Source organism: Phalacrocorax carbo, chromosome 2 (assembly GCF_963921805.1).
Source record: "Phalacrocorax carbo chromosome 2, bPhaCar2.1, whole genome shotgun sequence".
NCBI classification, from domain to species: Eukaryota; Metazoa; Chordata; class Aves; order Suliformes; family Phalacrocoracidae; genus Phalacrocorax; species Phalacrocorax carbo.
The window spans coordinates 71,151,145-71,166,128 of record NC_087514.1 but is presented as its reverse complement, the minus strand read 5'-3'; the positions used below and the strand labels follow the sequence as shown (position 1 = coordinate 71,166,128).

General features: G+C 43.2%; 1 protein-coding gene across 2 annotated transcripts; it reads right to left on the bottom strand.

The window, feature by feature from the left end:
- Positions 1–25: 25 nt before the first annotated feature.
- On the bottom strand, positions 26–14,950 carry CHMP5 (charged multivesicular body protein 5). 2 transcript variants are annotated; one of them, XM_064443248.1, is made up of 8 exons: positions 14,693–14,950; positions 5,436–5,540; positions 4,627–4,673; positions 2,920–3,013; positions 2,768–2,839; positions 1,568–1,676; positions 1,102–1,214; positions 26–618 (listed from the first exon to the last, which is right to left on the bottom strand). In XM_064443248.1, exons 1-8 carry the CDS (start codon positions 14,759–14,761, stop codon positions 568–570), a joined length of 660 nt encoding a protein of 219 aa, XP_064299318.1. In that variant the 5' UTR covers positions 14,762–14,950; the 3' UTR covers positions 26–567. The 2 variants fall into 2 exon arrangements, with proteins under 2 accessions (XP_064299318.1, XP_064299317.1); XM_064443247.1 differs by lacking the exon at positions 14,693–14,950 and adding an exon at positions 13,950–14,049.
- Positions 14,951–14,984: the final 34 nt, after the last annotated feature.

The window sequence follows — 14,984 nt, the reverse complement described above, 5'->3', positions numbered from 1 at the left end:
TTGCCAGAAACACCATACAAACGGATCAGCTAAACTACATGATTTTATGTCTCCGCAGAATACACAACAATAACCCTATTTATTACAGCTTCCAAGAAGGTTACAAGTACAATAGCATAAAAGTCTCAAGACTGCAGTAGTTTAAAAATTGCTTTCGATTCTTTTGTCAAATAAGCATAGTAATAAGGGAGCTATTTTACAGAGAGTAAGCAGCAACGTACAGTCTTAGTTTCAAGAAAGAGAAACATAATACCAAATCAAGCCTCAGCTATCAACAGCCACCACTACTCTTCACGTATTACCTTTGTCCATAAGACACGGAAGTCAAAACCTATTAGACTGACTGCTTCCACTTGAGGGAATTGTGCTGAATTTTCCATTAATAGAAAAGTCAGTAGTAGAACAACTTTCTTCACAGAAAGAACACCACCAGCCATTCATACTGCATTCTAGGATGTAGTGATATTAAGGTTACACTGGAAGGACAAGTTCTCCAGGATTTAAAAAAAAATTCTTATTTTGATTTGTAAAGTATAGTTCATTATCTCCATTGTGCTTTTGAAACATTTATGTTGCAGGGATCTTTGGCAATCCAAATTCATCCACCAATACACCATCCTGTAAGGAAGAAAAAGAAGCAACAGGTTAACAACTCTCCACCAACCAGAACATTTCACAAAACTTTCATTACGATTTCTAGAAAGTGATGTATCAGTAATTGTGACTTGTGTGACAGCTGGCATCAAAAATAAGAGCATCGCTGGTTCTTCCTCACAGTGAAGCCCCAAAAGCAAACATACAGATGACTCTCTTACTTTTTAAACAATAACTATACTAGGAGCTGTAATGGTACACTTAAATTCTACTCACAGTCTGACAATGTTAGACAAGAGTTACAAAATGCCATTTTAGCTCTTTAAAATATAATAAGGAACATTAGCACACTGTATTCTGTCATATATAGCATCCAAATACATAAATAAAACATTAAGCCCGTTTTTTGTTCAAAATATTAAGGTTTCCAATATCAAGCAACCGACACAAATCCGATTAATCCAAAAGAAAAAAATGTATTTTGCTTTTAAAAAGGGAGGGACTCACTTTGTTTTTCGTGTCAGTAGGAGTGACCTCTGGGATTGCTGGAGCAGATGCAGCTTCATCTAAGTAGGAGTTGTCTTCATCAGCTAAAAGCTCATCACCTAACGCATCCAGTTCTGAAATTGAATTATGTTGGTTGAAAAATTATGCAAGGAATTCCTTTTGCAAGAGAAAAGTTGCTCTTACAGAGAACAGGATTGAAACTGAGTGCTACAGTCACGCTCATTTAGCATTACTTAGTCATCAGTCAGCAATACACCTTCTTTCTTTCATTAGGCATTCCATTAGTTTATCTCTCATGTTTGTCTCACACTCTTGTTACTGCTCTTAAAAGAAATGCCGCTTTTATGTTGAAAAAAGTAATTAAAACTTTTTTTTAGAACACATTTAAAGTATTTGAGTAATTAAATTAAAAATCACTGCATGACTGACTGTATGATTATTTTTATATTCAGTACAGTTTCCTGACCTGCTTCCAAGTCATCTTCATCGATCTCTGGTGTTCCATAGCTACGGCTCAGTGCCTCCTGGACTTCATTGGCTTCTTCCATCATATCCTCTAACTGATCTTGTATGTCCTGAAGCAAGAAACAATTTCAACTGTCCATATTTAATAGTTAAATTTATCGGAGCTTAGTGAAATTCAGTTTAATAATTCCAACATACAAGGCACTCGATTTTTTTAATGCCTAAACCATTTTTCAAAGCAGCATTAACACAAGTCACGACACATGCATTCGGTACTATTGTGTGGCTTTAACTATGATTAAAATTATAATAACAGTATGAGAACATCTCTGCATAATCCTTTTAAGTATTCTTCAAGGTAAACTGAAAACCTGTAATAAATTACGCAGAGTCCAGCATTAATCTTGAAAAGCTGGAGGGTATGAAATCTAGAGAAGTTAAAGCCACCGTCTGGAGAGTAAGCACTAACCTGAGTTGTGCCACATCAAAATTTAGAAGATACTTTAGCATACCTATTGGCACTGCACCTGGGTACAAGTGAGGAGACAATACTTGCCTAAAGGTTTACAATGCAGGCCATATATAAAAACAGCATAGGAAAAAGAACTTAAAGGAATTCAGCACTGGCATTTGGTAAGAGTTTAAGTACAGCATGCTTTAAATTATATTTAGAGATCTTTATTTTAATATATATTTTATATATTTTATTTCTTTAGAGATTTTTGTAATGCATTTTTTGAAGACAGGGCCAGGCCTTGCAGACCTCTTGAAATTAAATTGGTTGGTTGGTTGGTTTTTGGTGGTTTTTTTTGGGCTTGGGTTTTGGTTTTTTTTAATCAGGCACTACCTTGAACTGGGGGAACAAAGGACTAACCTGCATGTTTCTAACATGGGTGGGGGAAAAAGGACAAAAAAGCCGTTGCAGGAAGTATTCACCAACTTCTATGCTGAAGTGTAGAGGAAAGGAGGGGAGAGATTAAAGATTTGCCCAGCAAGGGAACACCAATCAGTGCAATAAGGCCAACAGCTGATTGTACAGTACCAGAGAAATCAGGAAGGAATTATGATGGTGGTCCCATTAAAAAGGGAGGCAAACTCATGTGAACTAGAACAGCCAGCTTACCTGTAAGTTGCACAGTCCACTGGTTGCTATTTCAGTACATTGTTCCTGTTCTTAATAATTTAAACAACAGAAACTCACCTCAATTTGATCAATTTTGACTTGCTTGTAAGCTTTCTTCATTTCTTTCACCCCCAGTTTCATTGCATCAACCTAGAATAGAGACAAACAACATGCTTGTATCTGATGCAGAATATGCAAATTGAAAAAATGTGAGGTGAATATACTGGTACCGTTGTCTTTGTATCCTTCAGTGCCTGGATAGTGTAATTAGCTTGTTCCATATTAAAAGACTGCTGTGATAGGTTATCCCTCTGTTGTTCATACCTGTTAAAAACAATGCAAATAATGGCTTTAAAACACCACACTCTTTCTTGCCACAAGAATTCTTGGTTTTTTTAAAAATTGAAAAGTCAGCAGCAGTAGTCTAAAGATAGGAACAGCTTTATTTTTTAAAAAATTTGTTATAAACAATCACAGAATAAAGAGCTTCATAAAAATCTGGCCATTATGCAATTTTGTGTATTTAAAGTTGACAAAACTACTCCTGAACTAAGCTTCTGTTTTAACTGACAGCGATCCCGTAGTTGTACAGGCTTACACAGCAAGTAAGCGAAAGTTTTAATTGCTATAAGGTAGAGACGGGTGCCACTGCTCCTGCAAGCAGAATGGAAGAGATGTAGGATACCCAAACCACAATGGCTCTGCACCAGAGCTTTGGAGGGAGGAAGGGGAAGATAGGGTAGCAAAAAGAAACTGTTAAAACTAACCAAAAAGAAAAACGAGACTTCTAAAAATCAAGAAATCATCCTTATCAAAGCTAAACTTGTATCCAATCAAGAACGTAAAATATGTCAAGTTAAACATAAAAGTGGAAGCACAAAAATGAACAATGAGTCTTTCTTCAAACACCCAAGGCAGGAAGTCTGCAAAACAAGGATGGTCCAAATACAAAACAGCTTCTGGACAAGGAAAGACTAAATATATTGCTGTTCAACAAGACAGAAAAGAGACGACTGAGGGATATGATGATAGCCTATTATGAGGGGCCCAGTGACTATAACCAGGGGAACAATTACCAAATAAGATTAGTAGGCAGGATAGTAAAAAAAATTCCAAAACCAAAACCAACAAACAAAACAAAAAACCCAAAACCCAAGCAAAAACCAAAACCCCAAACCAAGCAGTCCTCCTCACAACATCTGACTGAACTATTGCCTTCCTTACCACAGGATATTTTGGATGGTAAAAGTTCGCAAATACATAACAAGTAATTGAGCAAGTCTGTAGAGATACAATTCATCTGAGGGATATGAAACACAAAACGATATGAGCTTTGGCTCAGAGAGCATCTAAGCGATTTGCAGTTCAGGGACTATAAGATGTTCCAGTGAAACACCCCTGAATACTTGCCATGTTCCGACATTCTTTCCCCAGTATGTGTTGCTGGGCACTTTTCAAGACAGTACTAGACCAGACCACACCACAGGATCATCTGTCCTGTCCATTCTGGGTTTTTTGCATAGACACAATTACCTGCACTACATGTGCTCAAGTCCTAAAAGGTGTCCACAGAGAACAGGTAAGTTTCCAGTACACAAGACCAAGGTTACCAAGTACACAATTTACAATAATCAATTAATAACATAAAATGAGGCACACTCTCAGAAAGTTTAGGAGTCAAGCATAGCTTTAATAATGAGTAGATTTAGGTCAGCTTGTCCCAGTCCAAATTTATATACTCACATACAAATAAGGCACAAATATGTGGATGCAAAATCTGCAAGGAGAAGCTTCTGAAAGGCTGGCTAGCTTGTTCAGCATTTTTCGTTAAAGAATGATCAGAAGCAAGAGTACTGGGAAGAGGAACGAAAGTGTACCACCCCCCTTCAAGAAAACAGGCTTTCATTAATCCCGAACTGAGAAAGGTTTAAACTTACATTCGCTTCTGCTTTAACACTCTCAACGCTTTCTGCTTTACTGTATTCTGAAAGACACAATAATGTTACATTAGGAAAAATATTTTACTTTACTCGATTATACTGTTTAAACCTAATGTATTACATTTAAGTTTTGTAGAAGATTCCTCAGTTACTACTGCAAAGAGTTTAACAATAGTCACATTCAGCATTTGTCCTGCGTTCATGATTAACCAAAGAGGCTTGTATGTAAAGCTCCTAATAGAAAATACGTTAAAAATTTCTGGCTTCTGATTTTTTTTTTTGATAAGCAGAGTACAAAGTCAAACTTAGTCTATCAAAACCATCTTTCATCAACACATTTTAATGGTCAGCATCAAATAATACTTTTAGGTACTTTAACAATACTGTTTATATTGGATATGTTTATTATTAGATACGTTTTATATAAAATGTATGTTTATCCCCTTTGAAAATCAGTTCTCCTACTCCCTTTCCACATAGTGCAGGCCTTTTTATTTTGGCTGATGAACAAAACCAGCCTCTCTACCAGACTTACTTCACGTAACAGAATGAAGAAGGGAAGCAAGTAACTTCTGATTGAGGAATTACATTACACTTTGGAAGAAATAAAAACCAGTGAAAACACTGTTCAAAGACACATGTCTAAGAGATGCTTCAGAATAAAAATAGTCCTGCAGGAACTTATATCTCACCAGTAGGGCAAGATGCAATCCCAAGAACCTGCTGAACTGGCTAGATCACCGCACTACAAGACAAGAAGTGTGAGTCACATCCTCTCGTGCTTAAATCCCACAGAAGGTTCTTACCTTCGCAGGCCCCTCTCTCATCTTCTTCATTTGATCCTTATACTTCACTAGTTCTGCATCAAGCCTAGCGATTTTCTTGTCAATTGACTCAGCTCTGCTATCCACCTTTAATATGTGGCAGGGAAAACAAACAAACAATTCATTAATGTTTTATTCAGGTATTGGACAACAAAAAGAACAGCCTCAGTTTTATTATGGTTCTGACTGAATTGTTTCTTCACTCAGTGGTTTTACGAACAGTTTAAAGTTTGTAGAGAATCCAAAACCATAATCAAGTGAAACAACTTCCTACAAGGAGCACAAGAAACATTCTGAGGTTGCAGGAAGCTCTCATTGTTCTGAGATGCTCCCTTGCACACCCACCCCAGTCACGGTCTCTATTCAGAAATTTCTGATGGTGCCAGGGACTAAACTGGAACAGAAGAAGAAAAACCTAAACGTACTATGCTGGCAGGTAAGCAGGTGTCATGGTTTCAGCTCGGATAGAGTTAATTTTCTTCACTCTAGCTGGTATAGTGCTGTGCTTTGAAATTAGCATGGAAAAAAAAACCTGTTGAGATAACACACAGATGTTTAGGCTGTTGCTGGGCGGCGCTTATACTAGTCAAGGACATGTCTAGCCTCCCATGCTCTGCTGGGTGCACAAGAAGCCGGGAGGGGAGGGGGCACAGCTAAGAGAGTGGATTCAAACTGACCAAAGGGATATTCCATATCATGTAACGTCATGCCCAGTATGCTACCTGGGAGGGGCTGGCCGGGGGAGGGAGGGAGCAATCGCGGCTCGGGGACGGGCAGCGTCGGTCGGCGGGTGGTGAGCGGTTGTATCATTTGTGTTTCTGCGTTTTTGTTCCCTGTTTTCCCTTTCCTTCCTTTTCCCTTTTATTATATTAACATTACTGTCACTATTATCATAATCATTTATCATCATCATTCTATTGCAGTTATTAAACTGTGCTTATCTCAACCCACAAGTTCTTTTGCTCGTCCGATTCTCTTCCCCATCCCACAGGGGTTGGGGGGGGGGGGTGAGCGGGCGGCTGCGTGGTGTTCAGTTGCCAGCTGAGGCTGAACCACGACAGTCTATTTTTGGCGCCCAACGTGGGGCACGAAGGGTGTGAGATAATAACAGTTGCTGGTCACAGCATTGATTAATCTGCTCGCAGTATTAGTTTGTCCAGTCTTTACCATGCTGATTGTAAAGTACATGTTAAAACTTGCTGTTGGTTTTGTCAGTTGGCTGTGCTCTGCAGTGATTAGAGATATCTTGCCTAGGAGACTTGTTATTAAAACACTGGCCTTGACTGTTATCAGTTATTTAGGTTTTGCATGGAAGCCGTTACTGTACTACAGCTACCACCTCATGGAGGCAATTAGCAATTATACCTCCTCCTCTGAGGAGTTTTTTATGGAGGAAATACAGAATGGCACCGTAGCTACTATCTTATGTAATGTCTCCTCCCTCATTACAACAACTTTTCAGTATCTTGAACATCCTTGTGTAGTTAAGATACATCTGTTGATATTGCTTTGGCAGGTGGTATCAGATCTGTCTAAGGTTAGTAAGCAAGTTAAGAATATAATCCAGAGATCTGTCCCAAGGCTCGATAGTTATGCGTGGCAGGGTATGTGGGAAAGTATGGGCAGATGCCTAAGACGGTGGGCACCCCCTGTGGTGTGGGACTTCACCCCTGAACAAGTGCAGAATCCTGAAAAATTAGTAGAACATTTGGAGGAAGTATGTTGTCACCCTGGCAATTCCAGAGAGATACAGATCACTGCCATGTGCTGGGGTCTGGCTTATGCCTATCGAGCCCTATTTAACACTATTCAGTACCCCCAAGGGAAAGAGAAGGGAGCTACTCCAACCCCTGTGACAAGCACTGCGGCCACCCAAACCCCCACGACAGACACTGCAGCTACTCCAACCCCAGCGACAAGCACTGCGGCCACCCAAACCGCCGTGACAGACACTGCAGCTACTCCAACCCCAGCGACAAGCACTGCGGCCACCCAACCCGCCGCGACAGAGACTGCAGTTACTCCAACCCCGGTGACAAACACTGCGGCCACCCAAACCCCCACGACAGACACTGCAGCTACTCCAACCCCAGTGACAAGCACTGCGGCCACCCAACCCGCCGTGACAGAGACTGCAGCTACTCCAACCCCAGTGACAAGCACTGCGGCCACCCAACCCGCCGTGACAGATACTGCAGCTACTCCAACCCCAGTGACGAGCACTGCGGCCACCCAACCCGCCGTGACAGATACTGCAGCTGCTCCAACCCCGGTGATGAGCACGGCGGCCACTCAAACCCCCACGACAGGCACTGCAGCTACTCAAACCCCAGTGCCAAGCGTTGCAGCTGAACCAGAGGACCAACCTGTGCCAGTATCAGTCGCCCCTATACGCAAGAAGAAATCATGGAAGAGAAGGTCAACTCATTTAGAAAGAGATTACGATGAACCAGGGCCATCACGAGAAGAGGAGGAGGAGGAGGAACCATGTGTACAAGAAACGGAAACTACCCAATCTCTATCCTTGAGTGAGTTGCGGGATATACGGAAAGATTTCGGGCGTCATTCAGGTGAGCACGTTATCACCTGGCTGCTCCGATGCTGGGATAATGGGGCCAGTAGTTTGGAATTAGAGGGGAAGGAAGCCAAACAACTGGGATCCCTCTCTAGGGAAGGGGGCATTGATAAAGCAATTGGAAAAGGAACACAAGCCCTCAGCCTCTGGAGGCGGCTCCTGGCCGCGGTGAGAGAGAGGTATCCCTTCAAAGAAGATATTGTATTTTGCCTAGGAAAATGGACAACCATGGAGAAAGGCGTTCAGCATCTAAGGGAATTAGCCGTGCTTGAGGTGGTTTATGGTGACCTGGACGATCAACGGTCCTCCAAAGATCCAGATGAAGCTGAGTGCACACGACCCATGTGGCGGAAGTTTGTACGCAGCGCACCATCCTCGTATGCAAACTCAATGGCAGTGATGTCCTGGAAAGATGACGAGACACCAACGGTGGCTGAGTTGATTGATAGACTCCAGGAATATGAAGCGAATCTCTCTTCCTCGCTCATCTCTGCTGTTGAGAAACTGTCCCGAGAGTTCCAGCAACTCAAAGAAGATATGTCCTACTCCCCACCAGTACGGACCAGTATCTCAGCCATTAGGAGTAATCGTCCCTTGGCTCAAGAGAAGGGATACACACGACGGGGCACCCCAGAGAGAATTGAGTCAGACAATGGGACTCATTTCCGAAATAACCTCATAGACACCTGGGTCAAAGAGCATGGCATTGAGTGGGTGTATCACATCCCCTATCACGCACCAGCCTCTGGGAAAATCGAAAGATACAATGGACTATTAAAGATGACACTGACAGCAATGGGGGGTGGAACATTTAAACACTGGGATACACATTTAGCAAAAGCCACCTGGTTAGTCAAAACGAGGGGATCTGCCAGGCGAGCTGGCCCTGCCCAATCAGAATCCTTACGTACTGTGGAAGGGGATAGAGTCCCTGTAGTGCACATAAAAAATATGCTGGGAAAGACAGTCTGGGTTATTCCTGCTTCCAGCAGAGGCAAACCCACTCGTGGGATTGCGTTTGCTCGAGGACCTGGGTGCACTTGGTGGGTGATGCGGGAGGATGGAGGAGTCCGGTGTGTACCTCAGGGGGATTTAATTTTGGGTGAAAACAGCCAATGAACTGAATAATATGCTGTTAATTGCTATATGATGTTGTATGTCATCACTACTATGGTTGCATCAATGGAATGTTATCATGGTGGGAATCTCCCAATTAATAATAATAGCAAATGAACTTTCAATGGAACCGAGCAAAGTGCAGCAGCGAGAGAACAAGAACTACCAGTGCGGCGGTGATGGAACAAGGACTGACATGCAACAACCTGACCCCACGCACACCGCCTCTCTGAAGGACCCTTACAAGAGATGAAATCCAAAGTCATGGACTAAATGAACTCAATGGACGTTTCACAGGCATTCTACAGGGGTGTTCCATAAACTAGTGGAATGATAAATGAAAATCTGTATATATATATATATTGTTAAAGGATGAGAAGATGGATAGGGATTATTGAATTTGTACTGAATAGTATGCGACCTGAGCATGATGTCAATGATATGGAATAAGGGGTGGATACTGTCATGGTTTCAGCTGGGATAGAGTTAATTTTCTTCACTCTAGCTGGTATAGTGCTGTGCTTTGAAATTAGCATGGAAAAAAAAACCTGTTGAGATAACACACAGATGTTTAGGCTGTTGCTGGGCGGCGCTTATACTAGTCAAGGACATGTCTAGCCTCCCATGCTCTGCTGGGTGCACAAGAAGCCGGGAGGGGAGGGGGCACAGCTAAGAGAGTGGATTCAAACTGACCAAAGGGATATTCCATATCATGTAACGTCATGCCCAGTATGCTACCTGGGAGGGGCTGGCCGGGAGAGGGAGGGAGCAATCGCGGCTCGGGGACGGGCAGCGTCGGTCGGCGGGTGGTGAGCGGTTGTATCGTTCGTGTTTCTGCGTTTTTGTTCCCTGTTTTCCCTTTCCTTCCTTTTCCCTTTTATTATATTAACATTACTGTCACTATTATCATAATCATTTATCATCATCATTCTATTGCAGTTATTAAACTGTGCTTATCTCAACCCACAAGTTCTTTTGCTCGTCCGATTCTCTTCCCCATCCCACAGGGGTTGGGGGGGGGGGGTGAGCGAGCGGCTGCGTGGTGTTCAGTTGCCAGCTGAGGCTGAACCACGACAGCAGGCAATGGAAAAGGGACAGGGACCTGTTCGGCAAGGCTAGAGGTTTATTCTTGGTGGGCAGAGAACATTAAACATAACCAGTAATCCAGGTATCATTCTGAAGGATTAAGAAACCCAGACTTAACAGTTTTTTCAAAGGTGCCCAACTTTGTCAGAGAGACACTTTTCCCATCACTTCCCACCAAGGGAGCCAGGCCACAGCGGTCCAACCTGGTAGCTGCTCTGGACTCCTACTGCACTTTTGCTCCAAATCCCAATAATGGCTGCACAGCTCAGCCAGAGACCTCCAGCAGCCAACCCTTCACAGCCCTAGTGCAAAGCATGTCACAGAGCTGTCATTATGGAAAGATTTTAACCCTTCTGCATTAGAGGGCTAAAGATGATGGGTAGCACGGGTATCTATCATTCTAACAGCATACGTAAATTACATTTCATTCATTTCATTACATACATTTCATAAAAACAAAAAAAACAAAACAAAACAAAACAGCCAAGAAAGCCTCCTTAACATTAACCAACTATCACAGCATTTCTCTGGAAACAACAAAGTAAAGCTTATTAACTTCTCATTCCAAGGAGCCTCTCTGGGGATTAGATACAATGACATTCCAATTATAGCATGAAGCCAGTCGGTGCAAATTTACAATTCTGCCTTGCTAACAGCGTGGCTAAACATGCATAATTATGCAGATTTTCATTTTGGTATCTCAACGATCCTTTTGAATCTCTGCTCTATAACAGCAGCATGGATTCGCCACGGGCATTGTGAGCAGGACATTCGATATGAACACTCCACACAAGACATTAAAATGCCAGGCACAGCTGGCATTGAAAAAAATTTATTAAGCTTTCTATTATGCCAAATATTTTACTAAAAGCAAGAAAGAGAGATTTGTGATTTTAAAACTCTTGTAAAGAGTTGTAAAACTCTTTAAAACTCCATCAGCTAAATGCATCTCTGAGGTCAGCCTCCTTCACAGGGGAAAACCAGTTATTTGGTTTATTTTTATGATTCTTTTAGGCAGTACTAGCAGGAAATAGAGACAGATCCTGCTACATCAATTAACTACATAAAAATTTCAAACACACATTACACAGGACCTCAGCTTTTAAAGATGAGAATGGACAGAAGAGAGGAGGATGGATCTAGCTTACCCTAAAGAAAACTAGACTGGGTGTTAGGGCTTGAAGAGCTGCTTTCTATTATTCACAAATAAGGCATACCAAGGTACATTTCATTGCCTCAGGAGGGCCCCAATGTAAACAAAAGAATGTGATCATGGTACCCCAAATCGCTATTGCAGCTTATTTCAGTTAAAAAAAACCACATTAAGAACATCACATGAGACTGAATTTTAACATTGTGGTCACAACTATTAGCCTTTTGTTCCTACGTTTCCTACTTACTACTTGGAGTGTTTTTTCAAAGAAGTAAAAACAATACCAATGCCACAGTTCCCGATGCATCATTCCTCCTACCGGCCTCATGACAGCTGTGAGTCATCTGACCCTGCTTAGTGAGCAAGGATTACAAAAATCTGCCACTTAGTGCAATGTTGAGGCAAGCACGGCAAGAGAGCAAGCAGCAACTGCAAGGGAGAGTGGGAACACACTTGCGGAGAGTAAGTGGGGAGGCAGGAGGGCGTCACACAGCCGGCCAGCAAACTCAATAGGAACCAGCCATCGAAAAAGGGAGAAATGTTTCCTGGGCTTCAGTAAACACTTCAGCTTAGTGATCCCACAGAACCAGCTCTTTAAATGCAAGTCTTGAATTGTTCAGATACCTTAAGGTGATGCTTGTTCCTTTGCCACAGAAAAAAAAGCATATTGTGTGCTGATCTTACTGGGGTCAGACATAATACTTCTGCACACACAGGAAAGAACATCCAAAACATAGGCATAATTCTGCCTGAGAGTTGTCTACATTTTTAGCAAATGGCAACTATGAACATTAATCATTGCTCACCAAATACAATAATCCCTAACTGCCATTTAATGGCTAATTACCATTGGAGTAGCACAGTAAGAGATTTTACAAAGAATTTGACGTTTTCAAAAGATACAATGAAATGTGTCTAAGATTGAAAACAACACAGAAATTGTACTACTGGAGTCTCCAAACTGTTGAATTTAACATGCTAAAGAAACAGTGGAAGTTTTTTAACATCTCACACAACTCTCTTCAATAATTCACATACAATTTCATAAAGAAAACCCTAACAATATCTCCAATCCTTTAGCAGGACCTGTACTAGAGACTTCACTGCTGTGAAAGTTAGCTGAAACACAGCAAATCATTCACAGATCAGATACTGTACTTCATGTAAATTGGCACAGAAAGTTAATTCATAAACTTCAAACTTGTAAAAGGAAGAATGTTCCTCCCCACACTTACTAGTATACAGAACTGTCTTAAATTGTAGTTCCATCTGCAGAAATTGAAAGTTGTCAAAACAGGGCAAAAAGCTCACACAGAGCTCAAGAATAACAACAGTGGTTTACAGACTTCCTCACACCAAAGAGCTGTACTTGGAGCCAGCCCTTCATTTCTCAACAGCTGGCCAACACAGGCTTTTGATTTCATATCTTAAAAACCACCCTGTAACTCATCATCGGTTGCCAAGTCACCACATCTGTAAAATAAACCTGAAACTCTGCTTTTCAGTCAACCTGCTGTCTTTTATAGGCAAATTTTCAGAGAATGAGATTACAAACAACTAGAGGGGGATCAAAACTGCATGCAGCTCCTGGTGGGTTGTGGTGATTACCACCTTTTTGGTAAAAAATCCTAAATTACTGGTGTTGCTAGTCAAAGTAGTTGTTTAAATTACACTTTCATGTACTCCAAAAATCCACTGGGATTGAACAAGCCCCTAGTGAAGACAGCCTGCCAGCATATCTAAAGCTGGCCAGTTTTGTTATGATTTGTCTCACCATTAGAAAACGCACATTAACTTGCAACTGTCAAAATCAGCTCTCAAAAATCTAATATGGACTAAATATGGACTACATATGGAGTTGGTTCCTGTCAGGAAAAGATTTCCTGATCTTCTGCTTATAGCGGTGAAATGGCAAATTTAAGTATTAATAACAGTATCTCAGATGGATTTTAGAGTTCTAGCCACCCACCAAAGCATTCACTGGTAACAATAAGAAAGGTCACCCTTATTTGTGAGCACGTGCTTTATTCTGGTCTAACTAAATGTACCTGGAGCTACGTTTGGGTTCAATACTGCTAAAAAAGCAATGCAGATTCTTTGCCAATAAAAAAAACACACTCGGAAAAGCACTAACTATGACCACTTCTCTCCTTGTCCCAGCCACTGGCACATGCAAGAGACTGATGTGCATGGGTTTGCGTAGGTAGCGCTGACAAACATTAGGTGTTTAACTTAAAGAGTCTCTTCACTGGGTAGCAAAGTAAATCTCTGGGAGGGAAATAGGGATTTTCCACAGAAACATTTTGTTGTCAGATACCAGGGACAATGCTTAGTTAGCCTCCATTTATACCACAACTGTTATTGACCTTCCACCTGACTTTGTTAACTGCTCAGGCAAACGCTCAAGACCTCCATGTTGATTTTTTTGCTTTTAAAAATCAGTTTACAACAGAAGGAGCTGTAAAAACATAACACGGTTTTCTTCACAAGCTTAAAAGCCAAAAAGACAACTATAAAATGACAAGAGTAGCCTTCTTAACACTTTTCCTTAACTTTCTTTTCAGACCGTACAACAGCGGTTAAGTGTTCTACCACGTTTCCTCAGCATTTTTTTCTTGGTCCGGGCTTGTCTAACTGTCTGTCTGCACATATCTCGGCAAGCTCGCCTGTAGTAGATGGAACAATCTTCCTCAGAAGGTGACGTTTCCCCTCCCACCTTCCATACTGGAGAGAGGGGCCGGTCCCTCACTCCTCTCCCTGCCTTCCTGCAACATGGCATGGCAGGAGTTGGCCAGTGCAAGCAGGGCAGTGAAGTCCTCAGGTGGAAATATTGAAAATACCCATGAGGATGTAGGGAGAGCCAGGCAGGCCTTACATGGACATTGCATGCATCCATTTACAGGACGCGCTCTTACGCGCAGGGAACAAACACCGGCACGGGTGTATATACATGCAAATGTATGTAGCAGTGTACATGTTCGCTCCTAGGCGTGCTGTGCTGAAGCACAGGCGCACACTAAAACGCAGGTGTGTACACAGACACGCACCAGCGCCCGCCCACACCCGCCGGGCCAGGCCCACCCCCCGACACCGGCGGTGACCCGGTACGAGGCTCTCCAGCCGCACCCTCCGAAGCGGACGGAGACAGGCCAGGGCCGGCGGGGCGTAGGGGTTTCAGCCCCGCGCCCAGGCCTCCCCCGGCCACGCCGCCCCCGGGCCCTCCCCAGGCGGCGGCCAGGCCGGGCCGGGCCCGGCCCCTGCCCGGAGCAGGGGCCGCAGGAGGCCGGTCCCCCCGGGAAAGGCGCTCACCGTCCCGATACAGTCGGTGAGGCTGGGCGGCGGCGCCTTTGGCTTCGCTTTGCCGAAGAAGCGGTTCATGGCGGCGCCTCGGCTTCGGTTTCGATCCCGGACCCGGTAACAGCAGCCGCGATCCCCGCCAACCCGGAAGTCCACGGACGGCCCGGCCCGGCCCCGCCCCGCCGGCCGCCCCCAGGGCGGGGCCGCGGCGACAGCGGAAGCACTTGGACAGCGGCACGCCCCGCGCTTCCGCCCTGCCCTCCCCCGCGGCGCGCTGTGATTGGCCACCCGGGGGCGCCGCACA

Coding starts and splice junctions, on each gene's coding strand:
- CHMP5 (XM_064443247.1), bottom strand. CDS start 14,033: ATGTGCAGACAGACAGTTAGACAAGCCCGGACCAAGAAAAAAATGCTG. Junction 1,677..2,767: donor TCAAAATTGATCAAATTGAG/GTGAGTTTCTGT, acceptor TTCTTGCTTCAG/GACATACAAGATCAGTTAGA. Junction 619..1,101: donor CTACTGACACGAAAAACAAA/GTGAGTCCCTCC, acceptor TCTTCCTTACAG/GATGGTGTATTGGTGGATGA.